The sequence below is a fragment of the Fukomys damarensis genome, unplaced genomic scaffold, assembly GCF_012274545.1.
Source record: "Fukomys damarensis isolate Sample0158 unplaced genomic scaffold, DMR_v1.0_HiC HiC_scaffold_39, whole genome shotgun sequence".
Lineage (NCBI taxonomy): Eukaryota > Metazoa > Chordata > Mammalia > Rodentia > Bathyergidae > Fukomys > Fukomys damarensis.
This window is the reverse complement of record NW_022900951.1, coordinates 83,396,852-83,421,853: the sequence shown is the minus strand read 5'-3', so window position 1 is coordinate 83,421,853 and position 25,002 is coordinate 83,396,852. Positions and strand designations below refer to the sequence as shown.

Sequence of the window (25,002 nt, the reverse complement as noted above, 5' to 3'; positions counted from 1 at the left end):
AAAAAAAAAAAAAAAAAAAAAAAAAAAAAAAAAAAAACTAGAACTCCACCAAACTCTTGAGCAAATTAACTTAATAGATGTTTACAGAGTGTTCCACCCCACAAAATCAAAATACACATTCCTTTCAGCTGCACAAGGGTTGTTCTCCAAGAGACGACATACTTGCTCATAGAACATGTTTAAGTAAGTTCAAAGGAATTGAAGTTATCCCCTGCATATTATCAGACCACAGTGCAATGAAATTGTAGATCAATAGCAAAAGAAACTGCAAGAATTTCATAAACATAAGGAAATTGAACAACACACTTCTGAATAACCAATGAGTCACAGATGAAATCAAAGAAGAAATCAGACAGTTCCTACAATTAAATGATAATGACAATACAACACATTGGAATCTATGGGACACAATGAAAGCAGTCTTTCATGGGAAATTCATAGCAGTAAATACTCATTAGGACAACAGAGTGAGCTCAATTAAACAACCCTATGCTGAACCGCAATCTTCTCCAAAAAGGAGAGCGGGACAATACCAATCTCATACTAGGGAGGAAATTATAAATATCGGCAGAAATTACAGCAATGCAATACAAAACATCAATGAAGCCAAGAGTTGGTTCTTCGAAAGAATAAACGAAATTGAAAAACCCTTAGCCAACCTTATCAATAAAAAGAAAAGAAAAGAAAAGGCCCAAATCCATGCAATTAGGAATGAAAGGTTGCAATTACAACACACCCAGGAGAAATCTATAGGATCATCAATACCTACTTCAAGAACCTGTAGGCCAATAAAATGGAAACTACAGAAGAAATGGACAGATTCCAAGATATACATAAATTACCAAAGTTGAACAAAAATGACCTAAGAATTCTAAAAACCCCATTACCAATAAATCAAATTGAAAATGTAATAAAAAACTTACTAACTAATAAAAGCCTGGGTCCTGATGGCTTCACTGCTGAATTCTACAAGACATTTAGAGAGGAACTACTACCACTACTGTTTAAACTTTTCAATGAATTTGAAAGGGAATCAATACTCCTGAATTCATTCCTGGAAATAAGCATCACGTTGATCTCCAAAGCAGAGAAAGACCAAATCAAAAAAGAGAACTATAAACCAATCTCACTACTGAACACATGGAAAAATCCTTAATAAGATACTGGCAAATAGAATGCAGAAGATCATCAAGAGGATCATACACCCTGACCAAGTGGGATTCATCCCAGTGATGCAAGGATCATTCAACATATGTAAATCAATAAATGTAATACACTATATATATAGAACCAAGGATAAAAAGAAACTCATTGACTGAAAGTTAGAAAACATATGATCATCTCAATAGATGCAGAAAAAAGCATTTGACAAAATCCAACACGCATTCATAATAAAAACCCTAAAGAAAATTGGAATGGACAGTCTCTACCTAAATCTGATTAAAGCCATCTTTGAAAAGCCAGAACCAATATCATACTAAATGGTCAAAAACTGAAATCCTTCATGCTAAAATCAGAACAAGACAAAGATATGCACTATCACCACTCCTGTTCAATATGGAAATATTCGCCACAGCAATTAGACAAGAGAAACATTTGCCACATTAATTAGACAAGAGAAAAAAATAAAAGGAATAGCAATAGGAAATGAAGTCAAATTGTCATTATTTGCAGCTGACATGATACTCTATTTAGAAGACCACAAGACTTCCACAAAAAGTCTTCTAGACTTCATAACCAAATTCAGCAAAGTAGCTGGATACAAGGTCCACACACAAAAATCAATAGCTTTCCTGTACACAAACAACAGACTCACAGAGAAAGAAATGGCGCAAACAATTCCTTTCACAATAGCAGAAAATATTGAAATAGCTAGGAATCCACCTAATGAAAGAAGTCAAAGACCTTTATTGTGAAAACTACAGCACTCTCAAAGAAGATTGAAGAGGATATCAGAAAATGGAAAGATATCCCTTACTCTTGGGTAGAAGAATCAACATAGTAAAAATGGCCATTCTTCCAAAACTGCTACAGAGATTCAATTGAAATCTGAGTAGCTTACCTCACAGACCTTGAGAAAACAATCCACAAGTTCATTTGGAACAAGAAGAGACCTAGAATAGTAAAAGCAATTCTAGACAACAAAGACAAAGTAAGGGGTATCACAATCCCCAACTTGAAACTATACTAAAAAGCTACTGTGATAAAAACAGCATGGCACTGACAAAGAAACTGACCTGAGGACCAGTGGAACAGATTAGAATATTCAGGAACAACTGCAGACATACTCAGCCACCTCATCTTTGACAAAGGAGCCAAACACCCTTATTGGATGAAAGATAGCCTCATTAATAATTAGTGGTGGAAAAACTGGCTTTCAACTTGCAAAAGATTAAAGCTAGACCTATATCTATCACCATGCACTAAACTAAAGTCAAATTGTATTGAAAATCTAAATATTAAAACAGAAACACAGCCATCTGGAAGAGAGATTAGGTAGAACTCTTGAAGACACTGGTGTAGGAAAAGATTTTATGAAGAAAACCTGTTGCCCACGAAGTAGCACAGTCAACAAGTTGGATCTCTTATTATTAAAAAGCGTCTACACAGCAAGAGAAACCACAAATAGTGTGAAGAGACAACCCACAATGTGGGAAAAATTTTTCACCCACTGTTCCTCAGACAAAGATCTATCTAGAATATATAAATAACTTAAAAACATCAGACCTCCCAAATTTAAAGACCCAATCTAAAAATGGACATCTGAAATGAACAGACATTTATCAGATAAAGAAGTAGAAAAAGCAAATAAACATATGAAAAAATGTTCAACATCACATCTTCCCCAAAGAATTAAAAGAATCATATCACAGTTATATATGTGCACACATATTCATAGCAGCACAATTTATAGTAGCTAAAATTTGGAAGCAGCCCAATTGCCCATCAACTAGAGCCTGGATAAAGAAAATGTGGTGGGTTTTTTTTTCATAAATTGGGGTACTACTCAGCCATAAAAAATGAGAAATTGGAGATATTTATAGCTAAATGGATGTACATTAGACTCTTCCTCTTATATTAAATGAATAGCACATATGTGTAAACACCGAGTAGTTTCTCTAGTGTGAGAAACTGAAAGTGTAAATAAGGACCAAAAGGTATAATAGATAATGTGAAAAAGAAGAAAAGGTGCAAAGGGGTAGCGGAAAGGAAAGAAAGCAATGGAATTAATATGAGAAAATGGAAACAAAGTCTTTGTAGATAGGGAGAGAGGGAGGGGTTGAAAGCAGGGTAGGGAAATGGGGAAAAAATAAGAGCCAAGATAGATTATGTAAAGGTAGAAATTTCCAATGATGAATGTCATATTGTATACCTTAGATGTACCATGAAAATTAATTTAAAAAAGAAAGAAATTGTAGGAGTGACTGAGAGCAGAATATGGCAAACTAAGACTTAAGGAATTTTAAAAGTCAGGGAAATAAGTAAGAAATAAGAAAATAATAGTATGCTACAAGTGTTTGAGTTGAAATCACTGCAGAGGGAGTTGAGAAGAGGAAGAGAACGTAGACTTCAACATTATGAAAGCAAATCAAAGGAAAAAACAAAACAAAACAGAAAATATCCAGCAGGAATTCAGTTCAGTTACTCTGACAAGAATGTATAGCACTCAGGAGGCTGAGGCAGAAGGATCACCATGAGTTCAAGCCAGCCTGGGCTACATAGTGAGTCCAAGGCCAGTCTGAACTGCTTAGGAAGACCTTGTTTCAAATAAATAAATAAATGAAAATGTATGTTCAAGTAATGCGTGACTGTTTTGCCACAATCGGAGTGTTCACGCTATTCCCTTCTTGCCTGGATTGCAGAGAATGATTATATGCAACCACACCACTATCACCTCTGTCCTTCCCACTACCAAGGTCAGGCAAACTCTATCTCAGAAATTCACTCTGCTGGCTTATAGACCAAATCTCACACTGTCCCATGTTGGCCTAGGAACAAATGATGGCAGAATCTGTGGACATGTTCACTAACAAGGTGAGGAGCATTGAGTTGGGGCATGCTCAGCAGGGGCCCTGGGGATCCCCAAAGTATTCACATGCTCCAGCTGGAGATTCTATAGGAGAAGGCCGCAGCTGGCATAGAATCCCAGGAATCAGTGAGGAACTCTCAGGAGGGCGTGTGAACCCCTGGAAATCCCCAGGCCTTGTTCACCATTTATCCTCTGTCCAGTTTGTGTGTCTGAGGGGTCCCCTTTTCCTCAGTGAGGATGTGGCCAAACTGCAGCATTCCTCACTGATTATATTAGAGCTGATGTGGCAAAAGGGCTGATATATAGTCTGAGCCAGGACTGCATATAGTCTCTGCAGCACCTATTCTTTCAATTCCATCCTCCAGCTATTTGAAGTGCTCTTCTAATGGCTGCTCCCTGAAGGTGCGGGAGGCTGCAGTGGTGGACCAGCCATACTGGCTATTTCCCCCTCCAATGATCCAGTTCTTAAGTTTTCATCTACATATATTGTCTTCCCAATTAATTCAGGGCGTAAGACCCTGCTCTACCACTGGGTACCTGTGGTTTTAGTGTGTCCTCTCAGAGCTCCTCTCATACAGCTTCTCCTCTAGTCAGCCATGTTGAAAATCCATTATATTTTTCAATTTATTTATCATATATGTACACAGCACAGTGTACTCAGGTTTCTTTTCTTTTTTTGGTACTGGGGATCAAACTCAGGACCTTCCGCTTGCAAGACAGGAGGTGGCACCACTGAGCTAAATCTCCTGCTGTACTCAGTTTTTGATGGAAAAAGATATACACAGCTTCCAAATGTCTATGTGGATATCATTCCATGTTATTACCTACTCTACATTTTAATGGCTTCTGTGTATTCCTTTGAATGGCTATGCTATAGTTTTTTTAAATTAATAGCCTATTGTTAAGTATTGATTTCCAACTTTTTTCTTATTTTAAATTATGCTGCTGTAAACTTAGACATAGGTAAATTTTAATATACCTCTATGATTATTGGATATACAGACACTTCTTCTTGAAAAAACTGGATCTAGAATAAAGGATTAGGGGCAGGGGATTTAGCTCAGTGGTTCCACCGATTGAACTCAGTACCTTGCGGTTGGGAGGCAGGCCGCGAAACCACTGCGCTAAATCCCTAGCCCTGTCCTTTTGATTTATATTTTCTTTTAGGTAAACTGTACTAATTTGTATTTTCACTGGTAACTCGTTGAAGTACCAATTTTTTTGTGCTCCTTCTAGTATTACTACTTCTGTTATTACTATAACCACCATCATAATCATTCCTTGTCAAATTTATTGATGAGAATAATATTTCTCTGGTTTAATTTGCATTCTTCTGGATACTCAGGATATTCAATGTTTTTAAATGTTTATAAATGGTTTTATATCATTTTATATGTTGCTTGTCTTTTGACTATTTTTCTGCTAGGGTATTTTTTTCTCCTAAAGCTCCAATTATTTCTAGAAGAGATGTAATATAAGACTATGAGAGTAGTGTTTTCTTTGACAGTGCATGTAATGTTATACAAATATATTAATTACAGTAGAAAGCTGTGTTTGGTTTTAATGACAAAACTTCTTATTTTATAACCTTTCATAGAAGTCTTTAAATTGTTACCAAAAATATTTGTAAGTAGGGTAAGATGAATAAAACATCTGTCCCCAAATCATAATGAGACTGACTGGAAGCAATTCTAACAAAAAGTTTCCCAAGGAAATAAATCATATTTTTTAAATATTTTAAGCACACAAATATGTCATCATAATCATTTATCCATTTAGCTCTAACTATAGAGTTGTGTAAACAAGATCCAGTTCATTAAAGCATTTTTCTTGCCATTTAAGTCATTCTGCATTTCTATCTCAAATTCTAGGCAACAATTAATCTACTCTCTGTGTGTATAGTTTTTTTTTCTGGAGATTTTATAGAAATGGAACCATATATTATATGTAGCCTTTCATGTCTGGCTTCTTTTAATGTTTTCAAGGTTCATTCATGTTGTAACATATCAGTGCTTCGTTTCTTTATATTGTTGTGTAGCATTGCATTGTATGGACCTACAGCATTTTAAAAATTGTGAATGTAACTGCTTTCTTATTTTCATATTGTTCCATTTAATTATTTTTAATAATCTCAAAATGTATATGGCATATTTCCCCCTAACAAGTTTTGCCTACTATTAACATTATACTTCTAGGGTAATATATAATTTAATAGCTGATGCTTATCATAAAACCAGAATTCTAAGCAGTTCAAGTGTAGGTACAGTTTTACCCTTAAACAATGAAAGTCCTGAAAGTTTAAAGTATATTAATATAGAAATATTCCTGAAATTTAATTAGAAGGCATGCCAAAATATTTATGGTGTGGTTCTCCTAATAAAATTGACTTGTGTTTCTTAACATTTTATTGATTTTTAAAATTGTTATAAACATACTCCTTTGCACTTAATGTTTCAATCAGCAGATTAGTAGATTGTGCTTATGTTGACACACGTGATCTCAAGTTAATGGTTTGTTGTACTGTTCATTAGTGCTTCCATCACATTAAAAATGCTAGTTAGGGTAAAAAATTTGCACCCTGTAATTAGTTATTACAACAAAAAGGAGATGTATTTTGCCAGGATCAACATACACTTTTTTTGTTTGTTTGTTTGGTTTTTTGAGACAGGGTCTCACTATGTAGTTGAGACTGTCCTGGAACTCACTATGTAGCCCAGGCTGGTCTCGAACTCACAGCGATCCTCCTGCCTCAGCCTCCCGAGTGCTGGAATTACAGGCGCGCGCCACCACGCCCGGCTCAACATACACTTTTTTTCTAGCCTTCTGGTAGACATCCAGCATTTAAATCACTTGTCCTTAAAGTATAATCTTTCAGACTATCTGTCTTATAAAATAGGATGAGGTATTACCCTTGAAACATTGAATAAATATCATAGCTGTCCCTATTGGATAAAAAAATTAAAGTATATTTTAAATGTTTTTTTCAGAAATTTTTTTCTTGGATAGCAGTTATTACTTAACCTCTTACATATTAATAAATATTAAAAAATGATGAATTGTATTTATGTATGCTAGTTGAAAATCTCAGATTCTCATGCTTACTTCAACAGTTTATTTTTACTGACAGAAAAGTGCATTTTATATAGTGAAATTAATGTCATTTTGTGATGCACTGTCTCTGAGCAAACCTGAGGATCACCAAGTTAAATAAATCATTAGAAAGGATCAGAAATGTAAATATACTAATTGTACTCACTTGCTTTTAGGTACCTAAGACTCACAAAAATCTATGCCCTCAATTTAATGACTACATCATATTATACTTTTAAACTGTAATGAATAAAAAAGCCAGATAACACTGTTCTCCAACAAAATATGAGTGTCAAATAGACTGTTATTTGCATTAAAGCTTGAGAGAGCAGATAAAGAACAGACTTGTCCACTATTTCCACAGTTTCTAAACAGCTCTTTGAATGTTTTTTTCTTTTGAATTTTCTAAAATTTAAAGCTATTAAATTGACATTTAACGTTTTATAAATCATAGTGGGGCAGTGTATGTACTATTCTGTTCCTGGAATATTTTTACCTCTGATTAATGATTGTGTGACTTTTCCCCCTATAGGCATGAAGCAAAAGAAGGTAGAAGAGGTAAAGGTTTTTGAAGATTGTCGTCGCAAGGAACAGCATCAAAATATGAAGATTTCCTTTGATTAAAGGCCTATATCTTTAGCATATTGTTTCGAGATTATTAATTACCTATACATTTTGATGGTGTTAAATAGAGTAGTATTTACAGTTAGTAGTTAATCTTTGGTTAAAATAAAATGTGCATGCATTTTTTCCATTTAAATATTGTGCTATTATGAATTATACTGTAGTTTTGCTTTCAAAATTAAATAAAAGCTACTGTTAGTTCCTTTGTCCACGCAGCAATCTATTGGATGCATACTCTATGTGTGTAATGTATATCTTACCCTCCTAGATTTCGCATCTTACCACCAATGCACATATTCCTTCTCACTCCAACTGAATTGTGGGGAGATGTTTGCCAAAAAGTACATGCCAACCAGTCTTTACTGTGTGCTTGTTAGATTCAATGTAAAGTGCTAGATACTGTAAAGCCTCTACCTTTAATAAAACTTACTATCTAGTTTGACTTATAATTAACTCCTATCTGTATAAAAATGACATAAACAATATAAGGAAATGTGTTATGAACTACCGAAGGTTTGTTAAAGAAATTCAGGGAGTGAACAGGGTGAATTTAGAATTTGTATATGTGCTGCCGAAGTGAGCATGAATTTAGAATTTGAACTGGGTTTCTCGGTCTTGTTTTTAGTTTTGGTTTGGTTTGGTTTTTGGTACTGAGGATCATACACAAGTCCTCACAAATGATGGACAAACACTCTACCACTGGGAGAAAATATTTTTGAAATTAATATTAGTGGAAGTTAGTCTTATTAGTAAACTAAATTCCAAAACTTTCATGGCCTCTCCTTTTCGTATTCAAACTTTTCCAAAAAGCATCTTCTTATCCAACTAAGTCTTTGTTACCACTCAAAATTATTGAATGTAAAGATAATCCAGAGACCACTTAATCTTCTTGCTGATTTCTGTGGGCAAACAACCCAGGCCCACAAAAGTTATTTTAGAAAGAATAGATTCATGGAATTCCCTTATTCTTTTATTGTAAGATATCTAATGGCTCTTTGGCTTTAATATATGATGTATGGTTTTTGTTGGTTTTCATGTATTCACTTACTTGTTTGTCAAGAAAGTACTTTGTTCTTAGTTAAGTATTGTAATCTCTTGTGTTCCACTTAAGTCATCAATAAACCTGATGTTTAAAAAATAAAAGTATAGTATCAAAATAAACTCTTTTATTTTTTAAGTCAATGAAGGTCTGTTTCCCATAATAACTGAGCTAAAGTTCTATTTCCCCAACTACATATGGTCATATTGGGAGATACATATTATAGGAAGAAAATATTTTTACTGGTTTTTGTTTTGGTTTGGTTTTTTGGTACCAGGGATTGAACTCAGGTCCTTGCACTTGCAAAGCAGGCACTGGAAGAAATCCCCGGCTGGAAGAAAATATTTTTGAAATTAATATTAGTGGTAGTTAGGTCTTTTCTTTTTTTTCTTTTTTTCTAGTACTAGGGATCGAACTCGGGCCCTTGCACTTGCAAGGCAGGCAGCGAAACCACTGAGCTAAATCCCTGGCCCTAGTGGTAGCTAGTCTTATTAGTAGACTAAATTCCAAAACTTTCATAGCCTCTCCTTTTCCTATTCAAACTTTTCCAAGAAGCATCTTCTTGTCCAACTAAGTCTTTGTTATCACTCAAAATTATTGAATGTAAAGATAATCCAGAGACCACTTAATCTTAATGATTTCTGTGGGCAAACAACTTTTGATTAAAATCTTGAGTAATCTTTAATTTTTTAGTTCAATATTATTACTGTTATACCTTAGATAAAGATATTTTCCCTGTTGTTTTTTGGAGACTCAACTTAGTCAGTATATAAGTTAAATTCCATGTGGATTCAGTAAAAAGAATACAATATTTTCGAAGAAATTGTGGTTTTAGTTTTGTGTCTGCCTAATTATCTGAACAAATAATGTCATCTTGGTCAGAGCATTTTTTTCTGCAAAGTGAAAACATTGTTTATATTGGATTTTTCCCAAATGTTTCATGAGAGTAAACTGTTTCATTTCTGTAAAGTTTTGAAATTCCTTTGTCTTTTCACCTTTAATTGTCCTTACTGTAAATTTTCTAAGTAAAATAGAGTACACAAAAGTACTTCTTATAGTACCTTGCTGTTCATTCTGCCCTGGAAGTGATGCTGGTTTTATCTAGTACATACAAGATGCCAGTGGATTCCGGATCAATCCAGTAATCCTTTAAGATTTACTAGGGTATCTCAATGTAAGATCAGAAATCTGGACCTTTGGACTAAATCATTCCTTAGATTCTTTGACTCTGGTTCTAACATGTTTGAACATGCCATTGTTGAACAACAAATATTGATTTTTTTTATTATTTTATTTTTTATCAATTTTAGTAGTTTTTTGTAATATATACTAAATGTATTCATCAAATTTAGTGTTTAGTGTTTCTGATCTAGGTCTTTAATCCACTTGGATTTTAGTTTAGTGCATGGTGAAAGATAGGGGTCTAGTCTTAATCTTTGGCAGGTTGAAATCCAGTTTTTCCAACACTATTTATTAAAGAAGCTATCTTTTCTCCAGGGAGAATGGTTGGCTCCTTTGTAAAAGGTGAGGTAGCTGAGTGTGTCTGCAGTTGTTTCTACATCTTCTAATCTATTCCACTGAACCTCGGGTCTGTTTCTTTGCCAGTGCCATGCTGTTTTATCACAGTGGCTTTGTAATATAGTTTCAAGTTGGAGATTGTGATACTCCAGCCATGTCTCTGTTGCCTAGAATTGCTTTTGCTATTCTATGTCTCCTATGGTTCCAAATGAATTTTTGGATAGTTTTCTCTGGTTTTGTGAAATGTACTGTTGGGATTTCAATAGTTATTGCATTGAATCTGCATAGCAGTTTTGGAAGTATGGCCATTTTCCCTATATTGGTTTTTCCTACCCAGGACCAGGGGATGTCTTTCCATTTTCTTATATCCTCTTCGATTTTTTTTTTTTTTCAGAGTGTTGTAGTTCTCAGTGTAGAGGTTTTTTGCTTCCTTCATTAGATTGATTCATAAATATTTCATTTTTTGGTTGCTATTATGAGAGGAATTGTTTCCCTAATTTCTCTCTCAGGGAGTCTGTTATTTTTGTACAAGAAGGCTATTGACTTTTGAGTGTTGACCTTGTACCCCACTACTCTACTGAATCTGTCAATTAAGTGAATAAGTCTTTTGGCAGTTTTTTTGGGTCTTCCATGTAGTGTTATATCATCAGCAAATAATGGCGATTTCATTTCTTCCTTTCCTATCTTTATTCCTCTCATTTCTGTCTCCTAATTGCTGTGGCTAGTGTTTTCAGAACTCTATTGAACAGAAGTAGTGATCCTTTTCTTGTTCCTGATTTTAGCATGAAAGTTTTCAGTGTTTGACCATTTAGTATGATGTTGGCTGTTGGTTTTTAATAGAAAGCCTTTACCAAGTTGAGATAAAGACCATCTATTCAAATTTTCTGCAGGGTGTTTATCATAAATTGTTTTTTAATTTTGTTGAATACTTTTTCTGAAATAATGGTATATTCTTTTTTATGTGTGCTTTTATAACTTTCTTACAAACTGCTTTCCTTGTCTCCCATATGTTTTGGTATTTTGTGGTTTGTTATTTGATTCTAGGAACTCTTTAATTTCATCTCTGATGTCTCCTGTGAACTATTGATTATTCAGTAATATATTATTTAATCATCATTTGTTTGCATAGTTTCTGTGGCTTCTTTTGCTCTTGGTTACTAACTTTATTCTTTTATAATCCAATGGTGTGCAATGAATTATTTAATTTCTTTTGTATTTATTTCTCATATGTTGTATGGCCTAAGATATGGTCTATTTTGGGAAAAGTTCCATTTGCTGTTGAGAAAATGTCTATTGTACTGTTGGACAAAACACTGTAGATAGCTGTTAAGCCTGTTTGTTCAGTGGTGTGGTTTAACACTGATGTTGCCTGTGACAGTAGCATATTGACATCCTCCGCTGTGATTGCATTGGTGTGTATCTGTCCTTTTATATTTAATAATTTTTGTTTTAGGAAATTGGATGTGCCAACGTTTGATGCATATTAAAATTGTTGTTTCTTCCTGTTGAATTTTTCCCTTTACTGGTATGTGATGGCTATCATTGGTTCTTCTAGCCAGTTTTGCTGTGAAGTCTGCTGTGTCTGAAGATAGGATAGCTACTTCTGCTTGTTTTCAGGCTCCAGTTGAATGGAATATTGTTTTCCATGCTTTCACTTTCAGTCTATATACTTTTAGATGAGGTGTTCCTCCTGTAGGCAATATATATTCATGTTTTGGTTTTTTATTCAATCTGCCAGTCTTTATCATTTGGTTAGGGAATTGAGACTGCTGACATTGAGAGTTACTATTATAGTTATTGAATTCTGTCATTGCATTTTCCAGTGTTGATTGTTGTTTTCCTTTTTCAAACTACTCTCCCAACTCTACTGTACTAGTGAATTGAGTTATTTGGCTACCCTTGTTTTACTTCATTGTCTGTGAGATCAGCTTTTGGGGAGTTAGGGATATTGGGAAGGGGGATATTGTTACCTTGCTTTCTCATATTTTATTGTTTTTGTACTGCTGATTGAAGATCTGTTAGGGTAGAAAAACTTTGTTGCTACCATAGAGATCTATTTACTTAGATTCTGCTTTCTTTTGGTATATCCTTGGGTTTGGATATGTTTTGGTGTTTACATTCGTCTTCAATCTACTCAACATAATATTTCAGGATTTTTTTAATGCCCGGCCTTCTTCTGGGGACTTGATCCCCAAGACCACTCAGAAGAGAGAAAAAGAACTACAGTAATGTTGACAATACAAAGACAAGATATTGGCATACATTAAAAACCAATTTACTATTAGAATGAGAGGAGGGGTTGACTGCAGAATCACATGTACTTTTTAAAATATATATGTCATGGAACCAAAATTTTTAGCTAAAAATGTCCTTTTCAGGGAAAGGACATTTAAGTTAAAGGAAGATTTACATAAAAACACTTGAACAAAAACACTGTAGAAGCAAAAAAAAATTTCAATAGCTACTATTCTACCATTAATAATAAAAAAATCAGCAGTGATAATAGAGTCAAAGACTAAGTGATTGTTGGCATATCATAAGAATCAATAATAGGTAAAATTCTATCATCTTTAATAGGATAGAAATCTGGAATAATAATTAGGCATTAATATAAACTAAATACATTCATTGCTTAAGCAAAAAACGATACTGCTATTAGCAAAAGAAAAGAATTCAGCAATAATAATGGTCAAATAGCTAAAAATTAATTGAGCTTAATGGTAATAATAATGGAACAGTGGGAGGAGAAAATGAAAGAAGTAAAATTTGAAAAGAAAAGATGAGGTAAGCTGGGCGTGGTGGCGCACGTCTGTAATCCCAGCACTTGGGAGGCTGAGGCAGGAGGATCGCTGTGAATTCAAAACCAGCCTGGGCTACATAGTGAGTTCCAGGTCAGTCTCAACTACATAGTGAGACCCTGTCTCAAAAAAAACAACAACAAAAAAATGAGGTGAGGAAAGAGGAAAAAAAGAGTTAATAGAATTAGGTAAAAGTAACAAAACAAGGAAAGAAAAAGAATAAAAATAAAGAGCAAAAGGTAGAGGGGCAATCCACTTTCCTGTCCCCCTTCTGTCTCTCTTTAGACAGAAGCTTTCTTTCCCTCAGTAAATTGTTCCTACTCTTAACCCCCATTGTTCCTAGAATTCATTCTTCGATTTTAGAGACCATAAACTCTCATTTTGGATATCTAGCAGGTTTTGGAGTTTCATCTCTTCCTCCTATATCATTTTGGAGATCTCACCAAGATTACTGGGCAGAGTATTTAATTCAAGGCACTTTCCTCCTCTTTGGCTGCTGAATTTCAAGATAAAGCTTCCAGAATGTTTGGAGACCAAAACTAGAAATGTAACTGGACTATGAGGACAGCCAATATTTTGGCTCTGGCCCCTCGAGGTCTACAAGATTCAGGACATAAAGGAGCCTTTCCTACAGGATCCTACATCTTTGAGGCTGCCAAACTCCACATGGTCATACAAATGGAGCCAATGAGAAATGTGCTAGACTTCTTTTACCAGGATCCACCAGATCAACCTTGTAAACAGCTTGTAACTGCTAAACTAAACAATATCACTTCTATGTGGTATTCTGATGTCCCCTGGACCTTCTCCTTATATTCTTTGTGGGCTATATCCATAGCAATCCTGCTATAATTTGGCCCATGCATTCTTAACTGTTTCTTTCACTTTGTCTCCTCCAGATTTAAAACCTATGCAGCTATCAAGATGAAAATGCCTGGCACCTATGAAAGGCCTTTAGATAGACCCTCTGTAGAGTAACTCTAACTGCTGATCACAACTATGACCCTCTTCAGCTGAAAGTAGCCAGAGCTGTCTTCGTCCTTTCCCCGCTCACAGCAGTTAGGGGTACCTCTCCAGAGAGGGGAATATTACAGATAGGTAAATTAATTAGATATCAGGACCACCCTCAAGAAGCCAACACAACCAGGAGCCAACATGGAGAACAATCAAAACACATTCACTGAAGGCCGGAGTTGTAAAAGGAGAGAAACTACTATATAACTTTGTGCTTCCCATGGGGATAAGTAGCAGTGATTGATATTCCAAATAGGTTTCAATTACCTGGGTGTGGGGTCAAGGTCTTAACCCAGCCTTTCCTGGAAATATCCCTGACCTCCACCCTTACTGAAAATCCTTGTATGCTTGCTATGCGACTTGCTCCCCCATTTGATTCACATTTAATCACCTGGGTGACTACTTGTAATCTTATTGGTTAGTCATGGTTTTGCCCCACCTCATGCTCACCTTGTAATTTTCCATTGGGTCTGACAGCTTTGTCCTACTTTGTACCCACCTCACCAGATGGCTTTGCTGTATATAACACCTTTGAGAAGTGGGGTGAGTGGGCAACCCACTTTCCAGTCCCCCTTCTGTGTTTCTTAGACAAAACCTTTCTTTCCCTCAATAAATTTTTCCTACTCTTAAAAAAAAGAGCAAAAGGTAGAAAAAATAGAAACAAAAAGAAATGAGTCCAAAAAAATCCTCTGTATTTATGTATGAGTGAGTGTTTTTTTCCAAAGCCTGTAGTATTGTAATCCACCAGATATGAGTGAGGGAATAGTGAGTCACAATTTAGGGCTATTTTATTTTCATAACTAATTTCTGCTATGTGAGTGCTGAGTCTTGTCTCTTTGCTGTTGCGTGAGGTCAGTCAATAGTGTGGTGTCTGCTTAGGGTTATATTCACACCAGGACTCTTAGTGTTTGAGCTCTTCTGGGTGTATCAAATCATGTGATCTCTGACAAGCTTTACAGTTGGTGAGCTCCTGAGGTGCCCTTCTTGTTCTAAGGGAATGCTAGGATGTGGCAACTGTCCCTGCTGAGGTGTATTCCTAATCTTGTTGGCAGATGGGAAAAAACAAAAAGCTGGGCGTGGTGGTGCACGCCTTTAATCCCAGCACTCAGGAGGCTGAGGCAGGAGGATCACTGTGAGTTCGAGACCAGCTTGGGCTACATAGTGAGTTCCAAGTCAGTCTCAACTACATAGTGAGACCCTGTCTCAAAAAAAAAAAAAAGAAAAAGAAAAAACAAAAAGACCATTGAGCTCTAATAGGAGTAGGCAGCGGGGATAGGCAACCAGTCTTCTGGACTTAACATCAGCATTTTTAAACCCAGGCCTCTCAGAAAATGACATAATTGGCTTGGGTGGACTTGGTGTGTTCTTCACAACCTGAGCATACTACTGCTTAAACTTCTCAGGGGGTCTGTAACTGACATACTCTTCTATGACTTACTCTTGCGGCTGTCTCCCACCCAGTTACTGTGGTCAGGTGACTCCAGAGACTCAGAAGTGAAATTGCATTGTGACTTTTGATTCCGGAGTAGCTCAGTCTCAAACAATAAACTCTTTCCTCAAGTGGCATCTGATTATACTACTCCAAAATATGGTAAACATTGTAGTGAATTTGTTCTCCAATTTTAGCCCCCCAAGTGGAAGGAGTAACTTTCAGAGTAAACACACACACACACACACACACACACACACACACACACACACACACACTCTGTATTTGCACCTCACAATACCATAGGATTTTCTTGGGGCTAGTGCTGCTAGTTCATTATTTCTCTGTGGTGCTGCTGACTCTCTGTGAGTTTACCAGACCAGAGATAGGACCTCCTCCCCAGGAGCTGAGGTTATTGTTCCAGACTGCTAAGTACTTTTCTCTGCATTGTCTTCACTTTCTCTTTAGTAGTTTCAAATTTTCTGGTTGGCTCATTCTTGATTCCTAGAGCTGATCTATTTTTGTTTTGTTTCGTTTTGTTTTGTTACTAAGTTGTTTCCCAGGTATCTCTAGTCCAGGAACTGGAGAGACTATTTTGCTTTGGTCTTTATTCCACCATTTTTAATGTTGAACAAAAGTTTAGAAATAGCCCCCTTTTGCCTGTAATGTTAGGCAGCATATTTGTTAGGCTCTACAGGCTTGAGATCCTTCTTGCCACTGTTAACCAGCTAAGATACTAACTGAAGGAAAATTCTTAAATTTGTGATGTTGCTACTTTTTCAGTGCTTATCCATTTTTTTGTACTTTAAAAACATGATGCACTTATTCTCTCCATAACAACATTTATTCTATCTCATTTTAGAAATTGGAAAAACATTACAATTGTGTATTCCTGATATTGGATGATGAGTAGATTTAAGAGATTTTCGTTTTTAACATCTTCCATATCTTGGAATTATAATTCCTTCACAATGTGTTCATCAGAAGTATGCTGCAAACAAAGTGTCTAAAAAGGACAAATCCTGAATATGTGTCTATATTAAGAAGCTTCTAGCTTAATTAAACTAACCTTGTTAAATTGTGAGAAAGACAAATGGGGCATATTTTTCAGTTTGTCATAAATTCTTTTAAGGGCAAATTACCCCATGGGAAGATCTTTGTGCCTGTGTATAACATTTATAGGTCTTAAAGCATTTCATGCACTGGTATTCTTTTAAGGTGAGGAAAGGGATGCCATAGGAAACAGAATAGCTGTTGTTGCATACAGTTAAAAATTTTGGCAGAGCTAGAAATTGCCTGATTTTCTTTCTACTGCAATTTTCTAAATGTCTCTTGATACCTACCTCTTAGGCTAGCTACAGTTATATACAGGTAAATAACCTTGGTTTTCATTTCAGTTCCACAGCCATGTATATCATTTAGCCTTTCATTCTCCTCTCATCCCACCTAGTGGATTTCTAATGTAGTGTGCATCACTTCAAAAGCATCATTTTTTAGAAGTATACAAGTTTGGTATAAGGGGGGAATTTTTTTCAACTTTCTTGTATTTTTTCCAACATACTAGCATTATCAAAGCTACAAATTTTTATCTGCATTTATTCAACTGTGTGCTTTCAGAATACAGTCATTTGCATATAGTAGATTTAGTATAAGTCTAATACTTACGATGGTATTTTCAGCCTCCTGGATGTTCTCAAGATAGGAGGAACAATGTTGCAGAGGATTTTTTGTTTTGTTTCAGAAACTGCTTTTTTGCTCTAACCTGAACATGGCAATACAAAGTAATTTGAGTACGTCTGAACCAACTGGTTCATCTCGGAATACTTACTCATAAATAACCTCCCTATCACGAAGTGACTGTAAATCATATTTTGTATAGTGCTTTACAATCACTCTATCCTTTTGAAGAATCATCCCCATTTTACATGAGGAAGCTGCCCTAAAGTAGTTAAAGAAATTTAACTGAAACCACAGCTCAAATTTAAATCCAGATTACCTCCAAACCATCCGGGCATGGTGGCGCACGCCTGTAATCCCAGCACTCAGGAGGCTGAGGCAGGAGGATCACTCTGTGAGTTCAAAACCAGCCTGGGCTACAAAGTGAGTTCCAGGTCAGTCTCAACTACATAGTGAGACCCTGTTTCAAAAAACAAACAACAGATTACCTTCAAACCCCCTCTATGCCGTATTGTCAATAACTCAGAACTAAGATTCAAATCAAAGTAATGTAGTCCCCCACATCCACAATTTTTGCTTTTAAAATTTGGCTCCTTGTGGTATAAGATCTCCTTTTAATTAACCAACTGATTCAGTGATACATGGTTCAAAATTCAAAGGACACAAATAAAAAATATGCAATGAATTTTTTTCCTGTCCTTCATCCTCAGCCATCTAGTTCCCTGCTTGGAGACACTCGCTGCTATTTTTAAATTTTTATATGTTCTCCCAGACATATTTTGTAATTTTAACCACTATACTATACCTCTCTTTTGATTCGCTACAATGATCTATAACACATTCAAAGGCCTGAATACATACTGATTTCTGACTTTGAATTGGATGAGCTCAGAAGTCTCTATCATAGGTAGAAGAGAAGCATTAGTGCAAGCAATATGTATCAAGACTATAATACAGCGGATGGATTAGAGACTACTGGAAGTAGCACATTGGCCCGATAACCTTTGAAAGTGAAACTTATTAGGAACAAATCTGATGGAAATTAAAGAGCTAGGGTTTAATCATACTAGATGAGAATCAAGAAGTCACAGGTGACTCCTGGGTTGATGAGATGGTCATTTTGGGTGTTAATCTTTAATTTAAAAGAGACGGTAGAGAGAATTACTTAAACAATCTACAATACACCTGTCACTCCATAGCTTCTCTTTCCATTCGTATATACGTAGGTGTGCTACTACAATTCCCAGAGTCCCATGCTTCGTCACAATCCCCGTAGAATCTGCTGCGCAGAATTCTGGGACTTGCGGTCCGAGGCCTATTTACTCAAATTAGAAATAAAGGCCTGTGGAAACATGAAGAGGTAAGGGCTTGTGTGAGTTGCAGGCGAGAAAAAGAGTTCCTTTTACTTTGAAAATGGCTTTTATAACTTTCTGTTAGGACTATATCACGTTCTTGGGAGGCGGTTTCATGTGATCGGGAAGACAGGAAGGGAGGAGGGAATACGGACTAGATAGGCCTGTGAGGCCAACTTCAAGAAGGGCCGCGACCGGGCGATTTCGATAAAAATGGTCTCCAGACACAGACCCCCGGAGCTTGCTGGGTGGTGCGGCACCTTCTTGGGTCAGAAGGATCTAAAAGATGTTGGTTGACGCATTCCTGGGGCCAGACAGAATACCCGGGGCAGCTGGCTCTTCGCCGGCCTGCTCGAGTGCCTCATCGGATAAGGGCTCAGGGTGGGTCCATTTATTTGCATTGTCTGTGTACTAAAATTTTCAGGGGCCATAAAGCCAGGTAGCGCTTTCAAATCTTAAAGTTTAAAGTGATATTTTGTTTCTATAGGTTTAGAAGGAAAGCACAAAAACGATTCGTTGTGTTAAAGTAAAAAAAATTAATTAATTAATTAATTAAATAAAAGGCATTGCGGCAAGCAGTTCCCCCTACTGGTTCTGCTGTAAATGTCCGCTGGAACCTGCATGGTCCTTCTTGAGAGCCGGAGCCTAAAAATTAATGGCAGAACAGAAAGTCTTGTAAGGATCCTCATTAAATTAGTTTTGTATTCACTCAGCAAGAGAATCAACATTCTGGAATAGGGCAGTGCATTTAAAATACTTATTGATATTTTCTTTTGCGCTTTGAGTTCCTTGCATCTTTTAAGAAACCGTTTCTGATGTTTGTGCCTGAGGAAAACCTTTAAAAATTTTAACGATGTATTTCATATATGCAAAATAACGTATATAATGTATGTATAGTTAAAAAATAATCACAAAGACTTGTATCCACTACTGTCTTAATAAATGGGACATTGTAGTACCTTGAAAGTCCTTTGTGTCTCCTCTCTGATTGCTTCTCCCTCTCCCTTTTCTTCTCCCATGAAATTACCACTTTCCAGAATTTTGCATTATTCCTTGCTTTTTTCTTTTAAAAAATATTTCTTCAGCATACCAATTTATCCCCAAACAAAATATTCCTACTTTTACTCATTTTTAACTTTATACAAGTGGACACAATTGTATGAATTGTTCTGACTTATTTTTTTAAACTCAACATTTCTTTAGGAGAGTTACATGTGTTGATATATTTGGCTATGGTATATTCACTTAAAAAAACCTTTACTCTTAGCAAGAACTTCTGGAATTCTGAATAATAAAAATGAGACATTTAAAAGTATGTAAAGAAAGTATAGAATTTCCCCAAATAGGGCCAATTCTTTCTAGAGCATGTGAATTCTGTATATATTTATAAAGGGTTTTTTTTTAGACCTTATGACAATCCCACTGGTTAAGCCCTATTTTATAAGGAAGGTATTTAATATTCCCTCATGGAGTTGAAGCTTATTTTGTGTTTGCATTTTATAGTCTTAGCATTGCATGTGTAAATGGTCCTGTTATTTCTTCATACTCTAATAGGAGTTTTCCATTATTTCAGCTGGTTAACACTAGCCATTGCCTGTATTTCTACACAGTGGTGGCTAGACTAAAATGTCATGATTCTCTTCTTATTTCTTTCTATACTCTCCCTTTTAGATGTATCCTCCTCTGTCATATCTCTACATCTTGACTCCATAATGCCTCAAAATTTTTGTGTTTCAATCTGAGAGTCTTCTCATTTTAACAGTTTTCTGATCTGTCACTTTCATTTTAGCCTATCACTTCTTGTTTCTGCAGACTTGGTGTCTTGGAGGTATTCCTGATGCTTCATGATGGTATTTCAATCATAATAGGTAGTTAACTTAGTGTGGCTATAATGATACTGATTTTCCCTTTCCTCAACAATTTATTCCAGTTTCTTCTTTCATTGATTGGTTCCATCATTCTCTTGTTGCACAGTTTGAAATTTGAGTGTTAATCTTTGACTTCTTGAATCTCTTCCTCCTTCAGAAACTTTCTTTTCTAACTGTTTCTATTTCCACTATTGTCACTCCAGTCTTGACATGTATCATTCTTATACTTCAATAATTTCATAACTGATTCTTCTGGTTTCTTCTTTTCTAATCCATATGGCATATTATAAACATATTCATCTTCCTAAACCATCACTTAGCACTGTGTTACGAAATTGCCTGGTAAATTATTTTCTAATACCTGTATGTTTAAGTCCAGGCTCAGAGTATTTAGAGCTATTGACAGTCTGAATCTAAACAGAACTTTCCATTCTCTCCCAGTATATATTTTTGTCTCTTTAAAAATAATTTCCCAGTTTTCCTTTTCTTTGTTACATCCAATCCTTCAGTGCCAGTTTAAGAATAGCTATCTGATCTCAGCACTCTGGGAAACTGAGGGAGAAGGATTGTAAGTTCAAGCCCAGCCTGGGCAACTTATTAAGAATAAATTTTTTAAATGGCTGGGGATATAGCTCAGTGTAAAGGACCTAATAGGTTCACTCCCTAATACCACCAAAAAAAAAAATCCCTTCCATGAGCTCTTACTAATCTGGCATAAACTTCTCTCTATCATTGTTCATTCACATTCTCTCCCCCATGTACCTGCAACCAAACACATTTATTTCTCCATATATAGATTGCAAGTTTCTTGAGGATAGAAACTGTGTCTTCAGTGTGTGGGACTTCCATCAGTACCTAACATAATGCCTATTATGTAAGTAGGTACTGAATAAGTGTGAAATGAATGATAAAGGGAAATGGATTATTAAAGAAGTGTTTGAATAAACATCATTAATAACAGGTAATATAGATAAGGAATATGTTTTCAGATTCTTTGTGTCTTTTCCTGTATCCACTACTTTTTGTGTCTTTTCCTGTGTCTACTCTAGGGTTAACAGCTGTGTGAAGAGTGATGAGCATGTCCTGGAGGAGCTGGAAACAGAAGGGGAGAGGCAGCTGAAAAGCCTCCTTCAGCATCAACTTGATACTTCTGTCTCCATTGAGGAGTAGGTATTGATTTTTGAACAGGTAGAGTATCATAGACTCATAGACCCTCAACTCTGGTTGATAGACCCCTCTTAAAACCTGAAGAGAACGTGCCTTTCTCATTTTTCTACTTTCTTGGGTAGACTTCTGTGGGTTAGTCGGGGTTTTGTTTTTGTGTTTCTCCTCTGAGAAACTTTCCATGTCCCACTAAATCTGGACCAAGTACCTTTCCTAAGCCCTTCTTTGGTTCCCTGTTTTCCCCCAACATAACAGTTATAACTCAATATTGTCATTACCAATTTGCCTCTCTTCTGTTCTTTCATGAAAGCAGGAAATGTGTGTGTGTGTGTGTGTGTATTCCTCAGTATAGAGAACACTATCTGCTGCATAGTCAATATTTAGTAAATATTTATTGATTTAGCCATCTGTTGGTCCTGGATAAAGTGACATTAACCGAGTTCCATTTTGTTGCAATGATGCTTCAGCCTAGAAATAGAATGTGAGAGCAAAATTTCCAGTTAGTTTCATTATACATCTTATGATGGTATAGTCCTATTCCTCGGAACTGTGGTAACCTCAAGATGTTCTTATTCCCATCTTGCTTGTTTTATAGATGTATCTCTAAGAAAGAAAGTTTTGCCCCTGGTACTGTGTACAAGCCCTTTGGGAAGGAAGCAGCTGGGACTATGACTTTGTCCCAGTTCCAAACACTACATGAAAAGGACCAGGAAACTGCTTCTCTCAGGGAACTAGGGCTCAATGAAACAGAAATCATGATCTGGAAGAGCCATATTTCAGGTGAAAAGGTGAGTGGGGCAGTTTTTTTTTTTTCTTGGAGAATAAAGAACAGGATCACTTCATTTTGGCATTGAGAAGCTTTTAATTTTTAGTTCTCATAAAACTGATCTTTGGGTGTGAATCTTTGGTTTTATAGGATAGGGACATTGTTAAAAGATAAGCTGTTAATTTCCTAACACTTTCCATAAACACTTTAAATTTCTGGGTCCTACTCATCTTTCTTACCTAATGCATCAGATCATCACTTTCAGCATGTGTCCTCTGTGATATATGCTGTCTTATTTCCCTGATTGCAGAGGACAAAGCTGAGGGCAACTCCTGAAGCAATACAGAATCGTCTTCAAGATATTGAAGAAAGGATTTCAGAGCGTCAGCGCATCCTTTGCTTGCCACAGAGATTTTCAAAGAGCAAACAGCTGACCCGGCGAGAAATGGAAATAGAAAAGTCTTTATTTCAGGGAGCTGATCGTCACTCCTTCCTTAAGGCTCTTTACTACCAAGGTATATGATCCTCATTGATTTTAATGTGTTCATTCACTGAGATAAAGACAAAATCAAAGCATTAGATATGAAGAACTAATGAAGGGAGTAGGGGAAAGACAATCTGTTACTTTTCTTGAGGAATGCGTAATCCTCATGCATAGTTAATTGCATGACAACATGGAAATTGTTATTATAATGATATAAATCAAATGCTGAGGGAACACAGAACATAGAGCATCTAAGTCTAGTTGGGGGAGTCAGAAGTTGACATTATACTGTCTTAACAGATCACTAGGCATTTGCTAGATGAAGGGGAAAGGGTATTACAAATAGTGAGTGAATAGGGACAGGACTGTGAAAGGACCTGGTGTCTCTAGGGAACAGTGAGATGTTACATATAGTAGAGCTACAGCATATGGCAGAAGATGACAGGTGATGATGACATAGGAAAGGGAGGTGATGCCCTATTGTAAAGGGACTTTGAACTATATAATGGCACAAAATATGTGCATAAATAGTATCTGTCTTAACCAGAAAGAATTAAACACTTCAGTTTTATTAGGCCCTGTGGAGGGTGCACACAAGTTTAAGAAATGATTCCTGACCTTGTGCCAAGTAGTCTAGTTAGAGATACAAGTATATAATTAATAACAATGCTAGATGCCATTGCTAAGTGCTGTAGGAATTTAGGGTCTTATTGGTGTGACTGAAGGAGGCCTCTCAGAGGAGGTAAGATTTAAATATTCTTTTAATACTGCCTATTTAGAAAGGAGAGGGAATGGGACTTCAGTTGTAATCAATGGTATGAGTACTACTTACTGGGCAAGTTGTAAGAGACAATGTTGAAAATGTAGCCAAGCATTTTGGTTTTATTTGGTTGGTAGTATACAGCTATGCACAGGTACTTTTTCAATTAGTTTGAATAAAGTTAGAAATTTTTGAGCCAGGAATAACATGATAAAAGCCATATTTCAATATAATTAATGTAGTGACCAATAAATAGAATTAGAGAGAGGAAGAACTAGATGTAGAGAGAATGATCAGGAAGTCTTATAGTCATTCAAACATGAAGATCTGGACTAGAGTGTTGACAGTGGAATTGGACAGAGGTAGGTTTGGTTATTAGAGACATTACAAAAGAAGAATTATAAAACTTGTTAACAGAGAGTGAGAGCAGTGTCAATGAAGAAGAGTATGTCACGATAACCCAGATGTTTCAAAGCTGTGTGAAGTAACAATTGACAAAATTAAGAAAGCTTTTATATGAAAATTTTGAGGAAGGTTGGTAAGTTTAATTTTAAACATGTTTGTGAGAATGGCAGGATCATCACATGCAGATAGATGTTGAGGATGCAGTTAGAAATAAAGCATTGAGGTTCAGGAGACAGGTCAAAAGTAGATATATAGAACCGGGAATCATCTCTGCTTAGAATTAGATGATATGTTAAAGTCACGAGAATGAATGATTTGTTAGAGACAGAGAGAACATACACATGGCAGAGGAGTAGTGAATGAACAAATGAGCAGCCTTTTGTGGAGAGACATTATAGTATGCTGATTTTAAATATGGGCTCTTTAGGCAAACTGCTTAAGAAAATCCTGGCTCCCCCACTTACTAGCTATTAGATGCTGAGCAAATTACCTCTCTATGCTTCAATTTCTTCATTTGTAAAGTTAGAATATTAGTAGATATGTTATAGGGTTGTTAGGATTAAATGAGGTAATACATGTAAATCACTTAGAGAAATACCTGGTATTGGGGTGGTGGGTGGTGGTGTGAATCTGTTCTGTTTCCTATCTTTGAAACTCCTTGCTTTAAACCTTCACAGCATACCACAAAAAGACAAGTGCAGACAAGTACATGACCTCAATGAAGAGGAAGATAAAATTAGGCACAAAAGGCAAGTCGAGAGTTTTCTTACAGTGTTAGATTTAGGAATGTAAACTAGGGTCCCAGGCTCCTAAGTGGAACACTTATTTAATTCCATATTCAGTGTATGATAATGTTTATAGGAAATGATCCAGATAGAACATATTATCCTGATATCAAATATTAAAGGGAGGAGTTAGTAGAAGTTGTAAAGCTTCTACATTTAGCACTGTTTTTCTCTATATACCTTTAAATTACTGTACCAG

The 25,002-nt window shown here is 36.0% G+C and overlaps 2 protein-coding genes across 6 annotated transcripts in view; both read left to right on the top strand.

Moving 5' to 3' along the window:
* Positions 1-8,811, top strand: part of Nup62cl (nucleoporin 62 C-terminal like) — an 89,139-nt gene extending 80,328 nt beyond the window's left edge. The window contains exon 8 of one of the 2 annotated variants that reach the window (XM_010611809.3): positions 7,653-8,811. In XM_010611809.3, the coding sequence (XP_010610111.1) occupies positions 7,653-7,692 (40 nt within the window). In that variant the 3' untranslated portion in view covers positions 7,693-8,811. The remainder of the gene's footprint in view (positions 1-7,652) is intronic. The other variant, XM_010611801.3, reaches the window with a different exon arrangement.
* A 9,736-nt stretch (positions 8,812-18,547) lies between these two features.
* Positions 18,548-25,002, top strand: part of Rbm41 (RNA binding motif protein 41) — a 72,955-nt gene continuing 66,500 nt past the window's right edge. For 2 of the 4 annotated variants that reach the window (XM_033760304.1, XM_010611774.2), the window contains exons 1-5: positions 18,548-18,579; positions 21,489-21,605; positions 22,199-22,391; positions 22,680-22,884; positions 24,696-24,767. In XM_033760304.1, coding sequence (XP_033616195.1) covers positions 18,572-18,579; positions 21,489-21,605; positions 22,199-22,391; positions 22,680-22,884; positions 24,696-24,767 — 595 coding nt within the window. In that variant the 5' untranslated portion in view covers positions 18,548-18,571. Of the gene's footprint in view, positions 18,580-21,488; positions 21,628-22,198; positions 22,392-22,679; positions 22,885-24,695; positions 24,768-25,002 lie in introns of those variants that run through there. The other 2 variants (XM_033760303.1, XM_010611791.2) reach the window with 2 other exon arrangements.